Source organism: Nerophis lumbriciformis, linkage group LG10 (assembly GCF_033978685.3).
Source record: "Nerophis lumbriciformis linkage group LG10, RoL_Nlum_v2.1, whole genome shotgun sequence".
In the NCBI taxonomy this organism is placed as follows: Eukaryota; Metazoa; Chordata; class Actinopteri; order Syngnathiformes; family Syngnathidae; genus Nerophis; species Nerophis lumbriciformis.
Window position 1 is genome coordinate 11,384,278 of NC_084557.2, and position 19,443 is coordinate 11,403,720.

At 41.1% G+C, this 19,443-nt stretch overlaps 1 protein-coding gene across 5 annotated transcripts in view; it reads left to right on the top strand.

Moving 5' to 3' along the window:
* Positions 1 to 19,443, top strand: part of znf423 (zinc finger protein 423) — a 292,736-nt gene that overhangs the window by 85,357 nt on the left and 187,936 nt on the right. For 3 of the 5 annotated variants that reach the window (XM_061970271.2, XM_061970272.2, XM_061970269.2), the window contains 7 exons: positions 642 to 823; positions 3,055 to 3,594; positions 3,663 to 3,813; positions 5,477 to 6,043; positions 6,104 to 6,288; positions 11,000 to 11,412; positions 15,845 to 16,055. In XM_061970271.2, coding sequence (XP_061826255.1) covers positions 642 to 823; positions 3,055 to 3,594; positions 3,663 to 3,813; positions 5,477 to 6,043; positions 6,104 to 6,288; positions 11,000 to 11,412; positions 15,845 to 16,055 — 2,249 coding nt within the window. The remainder of the gene's footprint in view (positions 1 to 641; positions 824 to 3,054; positions 3,595 to 3,662; positions 3,814 to 5,476; positions 6,044 to 6,103; positions 6,289 to 10,999; positions 11,413 to 15,844; positions 16,056 to 19,443) is intronic. The other 2 variants (XM_061970270.2, XM_061970273.2) reach the window with 1 other exon arrangement.

Genomic DNA, 19,443 nt, shown 5'->3' on the forward strand with positions numbered 1-19,443 from the left:
AACAATCAGAATCAGAATCAGAAATACTTTATTAATCCCCGAGGGGAAATTAACATTTTCAGCACAATCCCATTCAAGATCAGACAAACATTACAGGGAGACAGAACAGGATCGCTGATGGGTCTGCCAACTTCCGGCGCCCCTTTCAAAAAAGGTGAGATACAGGTAAACAATGGGGGGGTTTAGGGGGTGAGAAAGAAAAAAAAAATTATTAGACTTATGCTGTGCACTACAAGAGCCAGGAATAAGTTTCATATTTAGCGCCCTGTCATTCAGTAATTGTCATTTTACTTGCTACATACCCTTACCCTTTGGCTTTACTTAATGTAAGTATGTCCACCTCACTGTGACATCACTAAGTAGCCAGGCTGCAAAACCCCGCCAACAGAGGCGTCCAAAACCGCGTGCAAGCATATGATTTGATGCTTTGGCATCATTTAACACAAATATCCGACATTGTAACAACATTTAAAAGCCAAAAAAGATGAAAATCATCACAGGTCCCTTTCTAAACGTAAACAGAATGTTTGGAAGTGAAAAAATGTGCTTGGAACAAGGTGAATGGGATGTGCCATAGAAATGAGTGCAGTGTCAAGACCCATGTTTGTTATTGTTGCTGACCTTGTTGTACTCCACCGCAGAAGGGAACCATGCCTTCTTCTGCAACCAGTGTTCCATGGGATTTCTGACGGAGTCTTCGTTGACGGAACATATTCAACAGACGCACTGCACATCGGCTGTGGGGGGCAGGGCTGCGTCCGGTGGAGCGGTGGCCAAACTGGAGTCCCCGGTGCTGCAGTCCGCATCCCAATCTTTCATGGAGGTAAGCAGGAAGCGCATAATAATATTAATAAAACATTTTATTTGGTATAGCGCTTTTCAGGGTACCGTATTATTCTGATTATAAATCGCTTCGGCCGAAAATGCATAATAAAGAAGGAAAAAAACATATATAAGTCGCACTGGAGTATAAGTCTTATTTTTTGGGGAAATGTATTTGATAAAAGCCAACACCAAGAATAGACTTTTGAAAGGCAATTTAAAATAAATAAAGAATAGTGAACAACAGGCTGAATAAGTGTATAAATAACCAACTGAGAACGTGCCTGGTATGTTAACGTAACATATTATGGTAAGAGTCATTCAAATAACTATAACATATAGAACATGCTATACGTTTACCAAACAATCTGTCACTCCTAATCGCTAAATCCCATAAAATCTTCCTCCTCGGTGTCGCTTCTAAACTCTGCCAACTCCAAAGGTAGACAATTTGCCGCTTCCTCTTCTATCGGTACGTCGCTTACGTCAGAGTCATCGTCAGTTGCAGTTCCAATTATTCCAGCCTTTCTGAATACGGACAGGATTCCGCTTTTCGCCAGTCCCTTACAAGTTTCTCGCTTACTCCAAACTTTCTTTCTGCTGCTCGATTGCCCTTTCCTGCTGCATATTTCACTACTTCCAGCTTGTAACCCGCGGTATATGATTTCCTTTTCGGTGCCATTTTTGTTCAGCCCTTCTCAGTTTTTATAAGTTATCGCCAATGTTGAAATTATCATTTTTCATAGGTACGGATGTAGTAGCAGGTAGCATCTTTTTTTTCACAATGCACTTCTGCCATGACCCACCCCCCGCCAAATTTTTATTGGTTGACGTGTGTGTGTGTGACGATTGCTGAATGAGATAAATAATAGTATTTGATATTTTACGCTAATGTGTTAATAATTTCACACATAAGTCGCTCCTGAGTATAAATTGCACCCCTGGCCAAACTATGAAAAAAACTGCGACTTAAAATCCGAAAAATACGGTACTCAAAGACGCTTTACAGGAAAAAATTAAAATATAAAACAGTTCAAAGTAATAATACATAATACAGGAAATATAAAAGCAGTACAATGGACATAATAAGACGGGACATGACAAGACAGAACACTAATCACAGGTTAAAAGCAGATCTGAAGAGGTGTGTTTTGAGAAGGCTTTTGAAGGTAGGAAGGTCGCATATTCAACATGTTTTATCGCAGCCTCCCAGCATGTGGTCAGTTTAAAAAACAATATCCTGTAGCAAGCGGCCCGTGTCGAATTCTGCAAGTACCGTATTTTTCGGACTATAAGGCGCACTTAAAATCCTTTCATTGTCTCAAAAATGGACAGTGCGCCTTATAACCCGGTGCGCCTAACGTACGGCATAATTCTGGTTGTGCTTACCGACCTCGAAGCTATTTTATTTGGTACATGGCGTAATGATAAGTGTGACCAGTAGATGGCAGTCACACATAAGAGATACGCCAGTAAACAACACTAAAACTTTAAATGTTCCATTGAGAATATAGAACATTACACAAGGCGCTCAAAAATCTGTCAAAAATGTTTTTAGTACAACTTCGGTAAGCTATGAAGCCGCACCGCTTGATGGATTGTCGGCGTAATTAAACATACGAGTATTATTATGGTGTGTGTATAAGGACCGCAAAATGGCACCTATTAGCTGACATTATCTGGCGTTTTGTTTCGCAATATTATGCAAAAGCAACTTTTCTTTACCTGCTCGGTGGCCTTGTGGTTAGAGTGTCCGCCCTGAGATCGGTAGGTCGTGAGTTCAAACCCCGGCCGAGTCATACCAAAGACTTTAAAAATGGGACCCATTACCTCCCTGCTTGGCACTCAGCATCAAGGGTTGGAATTGGGGGTTAAAATCACCAAAATGATTCCCGAGCGTGGCAACCGCTGCTGCTCACTGCTCCCCTCACCTGCCAGGGGGTGGAACAAGGGGATGGGTCAAATGCAGAGGATTGTTTCACCACACCTAGTGTGTGTGTGGCTATTAGTGGTACTTTAACTTTACTTTCTGGTACCTTCTGGTAAAAATGCGCGCGCGTCTGCCATTGTAGTCCGTCCCGACACCGTAGTCATCAGCTTCTTCTTTTTCTCTATAAAGCAAAGTGCGCCTTTTAATCCGATGCGCCCCATGGTCCGAAAAATACGGTACTCATTGTGACAATCCTCCTCCTCTTCTAATCTTCAGACATTCCAATTATTCCCCATGTTCAGGTTTACTCCTGTCCGTACTGCACCAACTCGCCTATATTCGGCTCACTCCTCAAGCTCACCAAGCACATCAAGGAGAACCACAAGAACATTCCGTTGGCGAACAACAAAAGACAAGCGAAGGTGGCAGACCTAAGCCCCGCCTCCTCCGACGTAGAGATCTCCTCCCCGAAACGCCACAGACTGGGAGGCGACTCCACCCCCTCCATAGGCAGCAACGGGGACTACCCTTGCAACCAGTGCGATCTGCGGTTTTCCAGCTTTGAGGGTTTCCAGGCGCACCTGAAGTCGCACCTGGAGATGCTGCTGAGGCGCCAGTCGTGCCCGCAGTGTAACAAGGAGGACTTTGAATCCCAGGAGGCATTGCTGCAACACTTGACTGTGCACTACACCACCACGTCCACTCAGTACGTGTGTGAGAGCTGCGATAAGCAGTTCTCCTCGGTGGACGACCTGCAGAAACACCTGCTGGACATGCACACGTTTGTCCTCTACCACTGCACACTCTGCCAGGAAGTCTTTGACTCCAAGGTCTCCATCCAGGCGAGTATTAGCTTGTACTTCCACTCACTACTCGAGTCAGGCATGTAATACTTCTGTTTGTCATTCAGGTCCATTTAGCAGTGAAACACAGCAATGAGAAGAAGCTGTTTCGTTGCACAGCCTGTGCCTGGGACTTCAGGAAGGAAACAGAACTTCAGCTCCATGTTAAGCATAACCACCTGGGTCAGAGGGCAGGCTTCCCTGGAGGGCTTGGAGCAGGTACACCTGCCGGTATTCTACAAAACCCCAAACCAGTGAAGTTGGCACGTTGTGTAAATGGTAAATAAAAACAGAATACAATGATTTGCAAATCCTTTTCAACTTATATTCAATTGAATAGACTGCAAAGACAAGATATTTAATGTTCAAACTGAGCACTTTATTTTTTTTTGCAAATAATCATTAACTTAAAATTTAATGGCAGCAACACATTGTAAAAAAGTTGGCACAGGGGCATTTTTACCACTGTGTTACATGGCCTTTCCTTTTAACAACACTCAGTAAACGTTTGGGAACTGAGGAGACACATTTTTGAAGCTTTTCAGGTGGAATTATTTCCCATTCTTGCTTGATGTACAGCTTAAGTTGTTCAACAGTCCGGGGGTCTCCGTTATGGTATTTTAGGCTTCATATTGTGCCACACATTTTCAATGGGAGACAGGTCTGGACTACAGGCAGGCCAGTGTAGTACCCGCACTATTTTACTATGGAGCAACGCTGTTGCAACACGTGCAGAATGTGGCTTGGCATTGTCTTGCTGAAATAAGCAGGGGCGTCCATGAATGGCAACATATGTTGCTCCAAAATCTGTACGTACCTTTCAGCATTAATGGCGCCTTCACAAATGTGTAAGTTACCCATGCCTTGGGCACTAATACACCCCCATACCATCACAGATGTTGGCTTTTGAACTTTGCGCCAGAACAGTCCGGATGGTTCTTTTCCTCTTTGGTCCTGAGGACACGACGTCCACAGTTTCCAAAAACAATTTGAAATGTGGACTCGTCAGACCACAGAACATTTTTCCACTTTGCATCAGTCCATCTTAGATGAGCTCGGGCCCAGCGAAGCCGGCGGCGTTTCTGGGTGTTGTTGATAAATGGCTGTGGCTTTGCATAGTAGAGTTTTAACTTGCACTTATAGATGTAGCGACCAACTGTAGTTACTGACAGTGGTTTTCTGAAGTGTTTCTGAGCCCATGTTGTGATATCCTTTACACACTGATGTTGGTGTTTAATGCATTACCGCCTGAGGGATCGAAGGTCACGGGCATTCAATGTTACGTGCAGTGATTTCTCCAGATTCTCTGAACCTTTTGATGATATTACGGACCGTAGATGGTGAAATCCCTAAATTCCTTGCAATAGCTGGTTGAGAAATGTTGTTCTTAAACTGTTGGACAATTTGCTCACACATTTGTTGACAAAGTGGTGACCCTCGCCCCATCCTTGTTTGTGAATGACTGAGCATTTCATGGAAGCTGCTTTTATACCCAATCATGGCACCCACCTGTTCCCAATCAGCCTGTTCACCTGTGGGATGTTCCAAATAAGTGTTTGATGAGCATGCCTCCACTTTCTCAGTCTTTTTTGCCACTTGTGCCAGCTTTTTTGAAACATTTTGCAGGCATCAAATTCCAAATGAGCTAACATTGGCAAAAAATAACAACGTTTTCCAGTTCGAACGTTAAGTATCTTGTCTTTGCAGTCTATTCAATTGAATATAAGTTGAAAAGGATTTGCAAATCATTGTATTTTGTTTTTATTTACCATTTACACAACGTGACAACTTCACTGGTTTCGGGGTTTGTATATTGAGGCAACACCTGAAGATGAAGATGGCTTCACGGAAGGGATCAAACGTTCAAAGATGAAAGTTTTAGTTCTTTGTCTGGCAGGTCTCAAGCCCAGGAAGTGCATCTTCTGCGGAGAGACGTTTGGAACGGAGGTGGAGCTCCAATGTCACATCACCACTCACAGCAAGAAGTTCACATGTCGCTTCTGTGGCAAAACCTTCCATGCCATCTCGCAGCTGGAGAGACACCTCAGGGAGAAGCACTGCATCTTCGACGGGGGCAACGTCACCGGCAACGGCGGCGGCACGGGGAGCAGCAGTAGCCAGAACGGCACACCCAACGGCCTGACGCAGTCGTCCAAACGAGGAGGGAGCGGCGGCGTAGGTGCAAACGCCACAGAGAGAACAACGGTGGCGGCCGCAGAGCAAGCCGACCTCAAGAACATGTTGCTGAAGAACAGCGTCGCCGGGGGAGCAGGCGGCCAGGCAGGAGATGCAGCCAACAGCCACGAGGCCAGCGGGGGCGAGGAGGAGCTGGACAACTCTGAGCCGATGTATGCCTGCGACATTTGTGGCGCGGCGTACACCATGGAGTCCCTTCTTCAGAACCACCGGCTGCGAGACCACAACATCCGGCCAGGAGACGACGACGCGGGTAACTTGCTCCGCACTTTTCATTCTTTGACCTCCTAATAAACCTGTGTGTTGTTGCAAGGTTCGCGGAAAAAGAAAGCAGACTTCATCAAGGGCAACCACAAGTGCAACATCTGTTCCCGGACATTCTTCTCTGAGACCGGACTTCGCGAGCACGCTCAGACGCACCGCGGCCCTGCCAAACACTACATGTGTCCGATATGTGGCGAACGATTCCCTTCCCTGTTAACCCTCACAGAACACAAGGTAATCATTGCCTCGTCTGTGCGCTTCATCGGGCCCTGCGAGGCGTCACAGGCTTTTTGTGTGATCGTTGCATCCTAAAACGCCTGAATTTGCACCGGCTTTTTCAGAAAGTTGCAATGTTTTGAGGCTTATTTATTTTCAATAACATTGTGAGTTTATAAATTTGTTATCAATGTGGGTGTACCCCGCCTTCCGCCCGAATGCAGCTGAGATAGGCTCCAGCACCCCCCGTGGCCCCGAAAGGGACAAGCAGTAGAACATGGATAATACATTTTTTACTTTGAAAAACATTTTTTTACCCTGAAAGTCATTTTTTACCTTGAAAATCATTTTTTACCTTGAAAATCATTTTTTACCTTGAAAATTTTTTTTACTTTGAAAACATTTTTTTACCCTGAAAGTCATTTTTTACCTTGAAAATCATTTTTTACCTTGAAAAATGTATTTTACCTTAAAAATCATTTTTTACCTTGTAAATCATTTTTTACCTTGAAAATCATTTTTTACCTTGAAAATCATTTTTTACCTTGAAAATTTTTTTTACCTTGAAAACATTTTTTTACCCTGAAAGTCATTTTTTACCCTGAAAGTCATTTTTTACCTTGAAAATCATTTTTTACCTTGAAAAATTTATTTTACCTTGTAAATCATTTTTTACCTTGAAAATCATTTTTTACCTTGAAAATCATTTTTTACCTTGAACATTTTTTTTACCTTGAAAACATTTTTTTACCCTGAAAGTCATTTTTTACCTTGAAAATCATTTTTTACCTTGAAAATCATTTTTTACCTTGAAAAATGTATTTTACCTTGTAAATCATTTTTTACCTTGAAAATCATTTTTTACCTTGAAAATCATTTTTTACCTTGAAAATCATTTTTTACCTTGAAAATCATTTTTTACCTTGAAAAATGTATATTACCTTGTAAATCATTTTTTACCTTGAAAATCATTTTTTACCTTGAAAATCATTTTTTACCTTGAAAATAATTTTTTACCTTGAAAACATTTTTTACCTTGAAAAGAAATGTTTTACCCTGATAGTCATTTTTTACCTTGAAAATAATTTTTTACCTTGAAATATTTTTTTACCTTGAAAATATTTTTTTTTACCCTGAAAGTCATTTTTTACCTTGAAAATAATTTTTTACCTTGAAAAAAAAAATTTACCCTAAAAATCAATTTTTACCTTGAAAATCAATTTTTACCTTGAAAATCATTTTTTACCTTGAAAAAATGTTTTACCTTAAAAATCGATGGATGGATTTTTTAAGGGTTTCTTTGTCAATTTCAATTTAAAAAAGCACAGAATTTCAACAAAAATTGGAAAACAAATACCGAATTTTTTGGACTATAAGACGCACTTAAAACTCTTTAATTTTCTCAAAACTCGACAGTGCGCCTTAAAACCCGGTGCGCCTAATGTACGGAATAATTTTGGCTGTGCTTACCGACCTCAAAGCTATTTTATTTGGTACATGGTGAAATGATAAGTGTGACCAGTAGATGGCAGTCACACATAAGAGTTATGTGTAGACTGCACGATGACTCACGTAAAAAAAAAAAACACCAAATTGTTATACTTACTGTCAGAAAGCGACTTGAAGATGATCTGTAAAACATTATCTATGCAACATTTTGACCAAAGAACCACCATTACATGTTATGTAGACCACAAGAAAGTGTTTTTCCATTTAAAAAAAAAAAAAAATATGACCCCTTTAATGTGCCTTATAATCCGGTGCACCTTTTGTATGAAAATAGACCTGACTAGACCCGCTCATCGGCAATGCGCCTTATAATCCAGTGTGCCCTATGGTCCGGAAAATACAGTACTATATTGATGTTTTACTTGTTTTATACCGCAGAGACTTAAAAGTAGACACTAGATGGCAGTAAAAGCACATACTCACTGTCAAATTACTGTACTGTTTTAACTAATTCTGGTAATAATTAATTTTAAATATAGAAAAAACACCACCAAAGGCTTTTTCTTAGTCCACTCTCTACTCTCACACACAAGTTGCAAACATTCTCTGTGCGTTTTTCCTTTCTTAAATATTGATTAGTGTTCCATTAATTTACCCACGCACATAAACAGCATTTGTAAACTGTTGAAAGCGATCTACTGTGCACATTTTATTTGGTAAATGACAAATGATGACAATTTTTTGATCACACTTCAACATATCTGTCATGTAAATGCAGCATCTTTGCTAGGTCATAATTGCTAATGAGAATCTGTTCCTAAGAGCTTTACCCTGATCACAGGTGTTTAACTCAAGATTTGGCCTGCCACGTTAATTTGTGTGGCCCCTGAAAGCATGGAAATAATAAGTGTGAATAAAGTACCTTATCTTTTCTTAATAAATGTATTACAAAAATAAATGTACTGTGTACAGTTACATATATTTACACTTTATTCATCTCTAATAATAAAACAAAATATTATATCATCATACATTTCAAAACAATGTTATTGTTCAAATAAAGATAAATGCTTGAATATCTGCTTGACTTATGATTTCAAAGTAAGTAATATAAAAAACTGTTCATGTAAAAATTTTACAGTAAAATCCACTTTCAATATAGAGTAATAATGCACTATAAAACACAAAAACCGTATATTTTACTGTATAAAAAAACTTGCATGAATTTTTACGTTAAAAAAACAGTGGTACTGTTTTTCCACTCCATTTACCGTAATTTCATTCCATGTATTTTTTTATATGCTGTAAAAAAACAAAAATCTGCAAATATTACGGTAAAATTGTGGCGACTAGACTGCCAGCTTTATACAGTACAATCCAAAGATTTGGTTTTGTACAGCGTACGTAAAAAAAGACAGACAATTATACACATGTTTTATATACACACGTTTATATTCATACTGCATATTATTTACTGTTTAAATCGGCCCTCTGAAGGCAACCATAACTGCGACGTGGCCCTCAATGAAAACCAGTTTGACACGCCTGCCCTCGATAGATAAAGGCTAAAAAAATACATAAAGATCAAGGGTCACCAACGCGGTGCCCGCGGGCACCAGGTAGCCCGTAAGGACCAGATGAGTAGCCCGCTGGCCTGTTCTAAAAATAGCTCAAATAGCAGCACTTACCAGTGAGCTGCCTCTATTTTTTTAAATTTGATTTATTTACTAGCAATCTGGCCTCGCTTTGCTAAACATTTTTAATTCTAAGAGAGCCAAAACTCAAATAGAATTTGAAAATCCAAGAAAATATTTTAAAGACTTGGTCTTCACTAACTGACAAAGAAACAGATAACAGATTTGGTGTCCAGTTCAAAGTGTGACATGATTTATTTAAAAATTTGAGAGTTGACTTTTGTATTTTACATGAGTTATTATTTGTACAAACATGGTGCAAAGTAATTCATGATTTGTTGAAAAATGTTAGTGGCTAGCTAGTTAAAATGGGATATTGTGATTTCAAAAGACTGTCTTAGAAGTGATCATTTGAAAATGTTCAATTTGAAAAATGTGCACTTAGAGAAAATATAAAAATAAAGTGTTGCATATTGATATTTATCTGATTCTATATATATTTATTGTGAGAAATCATTAAGATGATCAGTGTTTCCACAAAGATAAATATCATTAATTATTAATAATAACATAGAGTTAAAGGTAAATTGAGCAAATTGGCTATTTCTGGCAATTTATTTATGTGTGTATCAAACTGGTAGCCCCTGCGATGAGGTGGCGACTTGTCCAGGGTGTACCCCACCTTCCGCCCGATTGTAGCTGAGATAGGCTCCAGCGCCCCCCGCGACCCCAAAGGGAATAAGCGGTAGAAAATGGATGGATGGAAACTGGTAGCCCTTCGCATTAATCAGTACCCAAGAAGTAGCTCTTGGTTTCAAAAAGCTTGGTGACCCCTGATATAGATACATGTAAACTAGGACATGTGGACGCTAAATGTTAATATACTGCTTTACCCAGAAGGCTTAGCGCCGAAGACAGGAAGTAGGTCTGAGCTGTGCAGGAGTTTTTTTTTTAGTTTGAGTTTATTTCGATACATCACAATTTCCAGTTTCTCTTTTCAACATGTTCGAAAAGGAGTAGGACGAAGCAGAGCTTATTTAATCCTGCCCCTTTTCCTTTACATAGCAGTTGCTAACTTTTTTCTTTACAGGATGACAAATTGAGCATTTAAGCGTCGATATATTGTTAGCGATTGCCATGCCTGCGTAGTCTACATAGGAAATAAACCTAAGTTTTGATTGTTGCGTTTAAGCGCCGCTCATACAAAAACTTGATTCGTGAAAATGGCGCCGATTGGCCAAATTGTGTGCGGATGTTGCAGGCATTAGACAAAGTTGTGATTGGTTGAATTTGTGTGAATTGGCACTGTGGTAGCCATTTTTGTGTTATTTATATTTCTGTAGTCCTCCATATATTAAGTTAAATCAATTATTTATTTGTTGCTTGATGGATGCTTGGGCCTACTGCGCTACTGCACTTTGGTATTGGTCATTGTGGTGGTGTTTGATGAATACTTGGGCCTACTGTGCTACTGTACTTTAATTTTTTCTCATTATGGTTGTTGTAGCCATTTTTTGTGTTATTTATTTCTCTACTACTGCAGATAATATTAAGTTAATCCCAACATCACCAATTCCTGGGGGGACTGCTTAACTATGACATCTATGTCCAGCACATGATCACTTTTCACTCTCTACCTTCCACAGGTGACCCACAGTAAGAGCCTGGACACAGGAACCTGTCGAATCTGTAAGATGCCGCTGCATAGCGAGGAGGAGTTTATAGAGCACTGCCAGATGCACCCTGACCTCAGAAACTCCCTCACGGGCTTCCGCTGTGTAGTCTGCATGCAGACCGTCACCTCCACCCTGGAGCTTAAGATCCACGGCACTTTCCACATGCAGAAACTCTCCACCGGCTCCACTCTTGGACCAACCGGAGGGGGACTAGGGAACGCAGCAGGAAACGGCTCGGCGTCTTCCTCCCCCAACGGGCAGCTGCAGCAGCACAAGTTTTATAAGTGTGCTTTTTGTCTCAAGGAGTTTAAGAACAAAGGGGAGCTGGTGAAGCTGGACGTGAACGGCCTGCCTTATGGCCTCTGTGCCAGCTGCATGAGCAGGTAACACACTTTAGATGCAACACAAGACCGCAAAGTGATACTGCATATGGCTATTAGATTTTTAAAGTTGCATTGAAATATAGGGTCATACTAGATCAGTGGTTCTTAACCTGGGTTCGATGGAACCCTAGGGGTTCGGTGAGTCGGCCTCAGGGGTTCGGCGGAGGTCAAAACACACCCGACTCATCGTGTAAATACTAACTTCTCCCTATCGGCGTATTACGGATACGGCAACAGCTGAGTGATTTGCAGGTGTGTAATTTGTTGTGAGTTTATGGACTGTGTTGGTTTTGTTGTTTGAACAAGGTGATGTTCATGCATGGTTCATTTTATGCACCAGTAAAAAAACATGGTAACACTTTAGTATGGGGAACATCCATCAATCCATCCATCCATCTATCTTCCTCCGCTTATCCGAGGTCGGGTCGCGGGGGCAGCAGCCTAAGCAGGGAAGCCCAGACTTCCCTCTCCCCAGCCACTTCGTCCAGCTCCTCCCGGGGGATCCCGAGGCGTTCCCAGGCCAGCCGGGAGACATAGTCTTCCCAACGTGTCCTGGGTCTTCCTCGTGGCCTCCTACCAGTCGGACGTGCCCTAAACACCTCCCTAGGGAGGCGCTCGGGTGGCATGCTGACCAGATGCCCGAACCACCTCATCTGGCTCCTCTCGATGTGGAGGAGCAGCGGCTTTACTTTGAGCTCCCCCCGGATGCCAGAGCTTCTCACCCTATCTCTAAGGGAGAGCCCCGCCACCCGGCGGAGGAAACTCATATCGGCCACTTGTACCCGTGATCTTGTCCTTTCGGTCATAACCCAAAGCTCATGACCATAGGTGAGGATGGGAACGTAGATCGACCGGTAAATTGAGAGCTTTGCCTTCCGGCTCAGCTCCTTCTTCACCACAACGGATCGATACAGCGTCCGCATTACTGAAGACGCCGCACCGATCCGCCTGTCGATCTCACGATCCACTCTTCCCTCACTCGTGAACTAGACTCCGAGGTACTTGAACTCCTCCACTTGGGGCAAGATCTCCTCCTCAACCCGGAGATGGCACTCCACCTTTTTCCGGGCGAGAACCATGGACTCGGACTTGGAGGTGCTGATTCTCATCCCAGTCGCTTCACACTCAGCTGCGAACCGATCCAGTGAGAGCTGAAGATCCTGGCCAGATGAAGCCATCAGGACCACATCATCTGCAAAAAGCCAGGCCCGGAGTTGGGGCACGATGGCGAGCGCCTGGTGGCCGGGCCTGTCCCCATGGGGCCCGGCCGGGCACAGCCCGAAGAGGCAACGTGGGTCCCCCCTCCAATGGGCTCACCACCCATAGCAGGGGCCATAGAGGTCGGGTGCAATGTGAGCTGGGCGGCAGCCGAAGGCAGGGCACTTGGCGGTACGATCCTCGGCTACAGAAGCTAGCTCTTGGGACGTGGAACGTCACCTCGCCGGGGGGGAAGGAGCCTGAGCTAGTGCGCGAGGTAGAGAAGTTCCGGTTGGATATGGAGAACATATTCACCATTAATTAGTTGCTTATTAACATGCAAATTAGTAACATATTGGCTCTTAACTAGTCATTATTAAGTACTTATTCGGCATGGCCTTATTATAACCCTAACCCTCTAACCCTGGCCCTAACCCTAACCAAATGACTCTAAATTAAGTCTTTATTACTTAGAATATGTTCCCCGAGTGTCCAAATAACTCTAAAGTAAGTCTTTGTTACTTACAATATGTTACCCATACTAAAGTGTTACCAAAAACATATAACTTTGTCTTGAATTTGAAAAAAAACATTTTATTTGTCACTATCAATCAATCAATCAATCAATGTTTATTTATATAGCCCTAAATCACAAGTGTCTCAAAGGGCTGCACAAGCCACAACGACATCCTCGGTACAGAGCCCACATAAGGGCAAGGAAAAACTCACCCCAGTGGGACGTCGATGTGAATGACTATGAGAAACCTTGGAGAGGACCGCATATGTGGGTCACTAAAGAAGGGTTCGGTGAATGCGCATATGAAACTGGTGGGGTTCGATACCTCCAACAAGGTTAAGAACCACTGCTCTAGATACAATAAGATGTCATATGGCTGCATACAGTACATGCATACATATCACAGTGGTACCTCGGTTTTTGTACGCCCCACTTTTCCTTTGGTTTCTATAAAAAACTTTGCCAACAGTTTGTCCCGGTTTTCGTGCGATGTCTTACATAGTGCGCCATAAGCTAGTCAGTTTGCAGTTCCGCAGAATCGAGTGCCAAAACAAAGAATTTGGTGACTCGGTCTATGTACTTTTTTACCGCAGAGTAGTCCACCATGGGGCTAAATAAAGTTACAGGAAGATAAAGAAGACGAGAAACACTGTTGAATTCAACTTACAACTCGTAGCAAAGTACAAACGTGGCGTCCGCTAGGCTCTTCAATCGTCTCACCTCTGCGATCAATCATCATCGGCGGTCACTCGAACGAGTATGACGATCCTTCTGGTAGGGGTGTATACCTTTATGGAGGATGCCTGTGTCACCACACGATCCTTGACAGAATGGGGTCAGGGTCCAGTGGCATGGAGTCCAAGACGACTGTGGACCCTTTTCTGCTGCAGCCTTCTTCTGCCATCGCAGCCGTTGTGGTAGTTCTTAAATCTACTGTCTTCCGCGTGCTCCGCCGTTGAAGTCTTCACCGTATCCCTGGCTAGGAGGGCAGACAGGTACTAGGCCTTTGCCAAGGGCCACCTGGGGTAACAGTAGTAAAGGGGTTAACCTCCTAGTGCCCCAAGACCCCATAGAGGAGCCTCGACTGCCGGATGCACTTTAACGTCATGCCCAGGACAGGACAGGACAAGACTCTGCTATCAATACTACAGTAGTTTATGCCATTAGATTGGACCAAACCAATCAGAACTTACCAGGGGTGTAATGATTCAATTGACATCGATTCGATTCAATACGATACATTTGTTTTTACGGCAGAAAAACCGGCAGCTAAGTTGCCAGAATAAAAAAGGAACCTGTACTGTTTTTCCATTAACAATATAATGTTGTAAAAACCAATTTAAATGTAATAGTAAAATTCTGGCAACTAACCTGCCAGCTTTTTCCGTTAAAAACAAAACAGTGGTACGGTTTTTATATTCACCATAAAATGTTTTAGAAATAAAAAACAACAACACTATTTTACAGTAACATTTTGTATATGTCAAGTTTTTACTGTGAAATCAATAGTCTACTTAAAAAAAATTAATCTAATTAATAATGAAATCCAGAGGCAAATTCATACATTATTCGCTGTTACAAGCGGCCCTCTGATGTGGCCCTCAATGAAAACCAGTTTGAAATCCCCGCACTGCAAAAAGTCAGTGTTCAAAAACAAGAACAAAAATTAGGTGTATTTTATTTGAACTACAATTATCTGCCAATAAAACAAGAACATTTGGCTTGTCAAGACTTTCCAAAACAAGTAAAATTAGCTAACCTCAATGAACCCAAAAATACCTTAAAATAAGTATATTCTCACTAAAAACAACTGTACTACTATATGAGTACGTATTTTCTATTGTTTCATTGAAAATAAAACAGCAAAGTCAATTTGGCTGTCATCTGTTTTAATGAAACACAATTGTGTCAAAGTCATGATTTTTTTTTTTCATGCTTGAAATAAGAAATGATTACTTTAAAAAAGTAGTTTTATACTTGTGAGTGTTGATGACACAGCTTTGCAACAGTTGATATTCTAGTTTCCAGCATGTTTTACTCAATATAGGTCATCAAATCTCAGCAACAAGCTGTAATATCTTACTGAGATCATTTAGGACTAAAACACTTAAAACAAGTAAAACACTCTAACATAAAATCTGTTTAGTGAGAAGAATTATCTTATCAGACAGAAAATAAGCAAATATCACCCTTATTTGAGATATTTCATCTTACCGGTACTTAGATTTCAGTTTTTGCAGTGTGTTAGATCAGTGGTTCTCAACCTTTTTTCAGTGATGTACCCCCTGTGAATTTTTTTTAAATTCAAGTACCGGTACCCCCTAATCAGAGCAAAGCATTTTTGGTTGAAAAAAAGAGATAAAGAAGTAAAATACAGCACTATGTCATCAGTTTCTGATTTATTAAATTGTATAACAGTGCAAAATATTTCTCATTGTAGTGGTCTTTCTTGAACTATTTGGAAAAAAAGATAGGTTTTTATTTATATTTATAAAGGATTTTTGAATTGTTGCTATTTTTAGAATATTTTGAAAAAAATCTCACGTACCCCTTGGCATACCTTCAAGTACCCCCAGGGGTACGCGTACCCCCATTTGAGAACCACTGTGTTAGACCGTAGTACTGAAACCAAGGTACCACTCTGTTTGCAATGATCTTTGACTTTTTCCCTCCAATGGTCTGTGTTTATTAAACTCAATTAATTTTGACTACCATTAGGGGCACTAACGGCCATAGCCCCAACCAAGGAGGGGCTCTCACACCAGGGGACACGCAGGGGGAGAAGCCTGTGTCCGGGCTGAGGTGTCCTGAGTGTGGGGTGAAGTTCGAAAGCGTGGAGGACTTGGAGAGTCATGTCCAGACCGATCACCCCGATGTCAGCCCTGAAAGCTCAGCCGGGAAAAAGGCCGAGGCTTCACCCGCTCCTAAGGTGAGAAAAAGATGACCCAGTGTTGGTCATAATCAACTAGGGCTGCAACTAACAACTAATTTGATAATCGATGAATCTGTCGATTATTAATTCGATTAATCGATTAACAATCGGATAAAAGAGACAAACTACATTTCTATCCTTTCCAGTATTGTATTGAGAAAAAAACAGCATACTGGCACCATACTTATTTTGATTATTGTTTGTGAATGTGAGTGTGAATGTTGTCTGTCTATCTGTGTTGGCCCTGCGATGAGGTGGCGACTTGTCCAGGGTAGGCTCCAGCGACCCCAAAAGGGACAAGCGGTAGAAAATGGATGGATGGATGGATGGGTTTCTCAGCTGTTTGTAAATGTTGCAGTTTATAAATAAAGGTTTATAAAATAAATAAATAAATAAAAAGTAGCCTCTGCGCATGCGCATAGCATAGATCCAACGAATCGATGACTAAATTAATCGCCAACTATTTTTATAATCGATTTAATCGATTAGTTGTTGCAGCCCTATAGTCAACGTTCCCTCTAAGGTGCAATTGCGCATTGCTCACGCGTGTCGAGACACTTTAAGGAGGTCAGGAATTCCATGGATCCCATTGTTTATCGAAATTATTTAGCGGCCATAACCACATCAAAAACATGAGTAAAATACTTCTATTTAGCAAAACCAAGCCTAAAGCAACTCTTTGTTATCGGTCATATCAACAGCTGTCTCTCACTGATGCGTTTATGGCCACACAAAAAGTCGAACAACTCCAACACCACACATAAAATGTAATTCCGGGTCGTTACACTATGACTCCCTAATCAGATATGTGCTTTTGCTCCTGTCATTTATCAAGAATGTTCATTTATGAATATTAATCCTGAAATGCTGTTATTAGATTACAGGAAAGCTAATAAAAATATATATTTTACAGACAGTAAGTACACTTTATCCCAGGCTTACATCTCATTGTGCAACATGTGAATGATTTAAAGGGAAGTAAATGTGTTTTCTGAAAGGGGTATACAATCTTTCCAAACCCACACCCAGGCATAAAATACTATAGTACATAGCTGATAAAAAAAACAAGTTTAAGTAGGCTAAATCACTTATATTAGACAGTGGAGTCTTTTAAGTCTTGTCTTAAGACCCACTTTTATTCTCTGGCTTTTAACACTACGTGAGTTGTGTTAAGTTAAAGTTAAAGTACCAATGATTGTCACACACACACTAGGTGTGGCGGAATTATTCTCTGCATTTAACCCATCACCCTTGATCACCCCCTGGGAGGTGAGGGGAGCAGTGAGCAGCAGCGGTGGCCGTGCCCGGTAATCATTTTTGGTGATTTAACCCCCCAATTCCAACCCTTGATGCTGATGCAGGGAGGTAATGGGTCCCATTTTTATAGTCTTTGGTATGACTCGGCCGGGGTTTGAACTCACAACCTACTTACACACTCTAACCACTAGGCCATGGTCTTCTGTGTTTTTACATTTTTATTTCTATTTATTGTTTTAATTGGTTTTACCCTTTTAATCATATTTATTTTTATACTGTTTTTACATTGGTTTTATATGTATTTATTTTGTTTTAATTCAGTCATTGGTGGAGCTAAGGATAGTATTTGAATCTTGTTTTTAATATTTTTTGTGCAGCACTTTGGAAACATTTTTTGTTGTTTACATGTGCTCTATAAAAATCAAGTGGATTGGATTGGATTATATTAGAAAATAATCTAAATAATAGAAAATGACTACTGTCACTTGATTATAACGAGACATTTAAATTGGTATGTCAGGTTTGGTATGGCCACATGTATTCCACTCAATACTCAGGGTGTTTTTGCGTTGGCTCACACATATGACAAATTAAAGGTAACATTGGTCATAGTTAAAGCTCGTGTGAAAACGTACAAATTAAAAATTCACACATTTGTGTTCTGCAGTTGTTGTTTTGGGTGCTGTGGCACGATGTGTGCTATAGTTGATATAGACAGTCGGGCTCTCTGGGAGCTGCTGCATGTATGTTGGAGTGGGTGTGTTTTCAGGGACCCTTTTATCTTACACGCACCTTGTTTCTACATCGTCTGACAGCAGAGAGACGACCAACTAGGATTTGTGTTTGTGTGCGTGTGTGTGTGTGTGTGTTTGTGTGTGTTTGTAAGTCTACCAAGGTGCAACAGGGAAAGAGACAGTGGTGTTTGGGCCTTTGTGTATTTGTGTTTGTGCTTGAGTGATCACAGTGTGCAATGAATGAATAATCGGGTCCTTTGCTTCTCGCCGTCTTTGTTCCTGTCACTTTTTATGTAGATTTATGAATCTGTTAGGTGACTGGCTGTTTCACATTCATTGCTTTAACCTGTAATATTTGGATGTCTGTGAGTAAATGACTTACCGTATATTTCGGACTATAAGGCGCACTTAAAGGGGAACATTATCACAATTTCAGAAGGGTTAAAACCATTAAAAATCAGTTCCCAGTGGCTTATTTTATTTTTCGAAGTTTTTTTCAAAATGTTACCCATCACGCAATATCCCTAAAAAAAAGCTTCAAAGTGCCTGATTTTAACCATCGTTATATACACCCGTCCATTTTCCTGTGACGTCACATAGTGATGCCAACACAAACAAACATGGCGCATAGAACAGCAAGCTATAGCGACATTAGCTCGGATTCAGACTCGGATTTCAGCGGCTTAAGCGATTCAACAGATTACGCATGTATTGAAACGGATGGTTGTAGTGTGGAGGCAGGTAGCGAAAACGAAATTGAAGAAGAAACTGAAGATATTGAGCCATATCGGTTTGAACCGTATGCAAGCGAAAACGACACGACCGCCAGCGACACGGGAGAAAGCGAGGACGAATTTGGCGATTGCCTTCTTACTAACGATTGGTATGTGTTTGTTTGGCATTAAAGGAAACTAACAACTATGAACTAGGTTTACAGCATATGAAATACATTTGGCAACAACATGCACTTTGAGAGTGCAGACAGCCCATTTCAGGCGCGCTAAGAACATATATTTTTCCACGATTTTAGCACTCAGGTTAACCATACCTAAATAGACACAAAATACTGCATTACACAAGACTACCCGAATATACTCGAATGATTGAAAAAAAAAAATGTTTTTTAGCTAAATTATTGGTAAACACAGTTTATGTATAATAATTTACGTAAAACCGCGAGTAATGAATAAAGTTTTCATCAATTGATATATTCTGTAGACATACGCTCATCCGCTCTCTTTTCCTGAAAGCTGATCTGTCCAGTTTTGGAGTTGATATCAGCATGCCAGGGAAGCTAGGGTCGATATTCTTCTCTTGATCATCTTCGGTGGCATAAGGGACGGTTGCCATCTCTGTCGTACCATAGCTTTCGTCGGTAAAGTGTGCGAAACAAA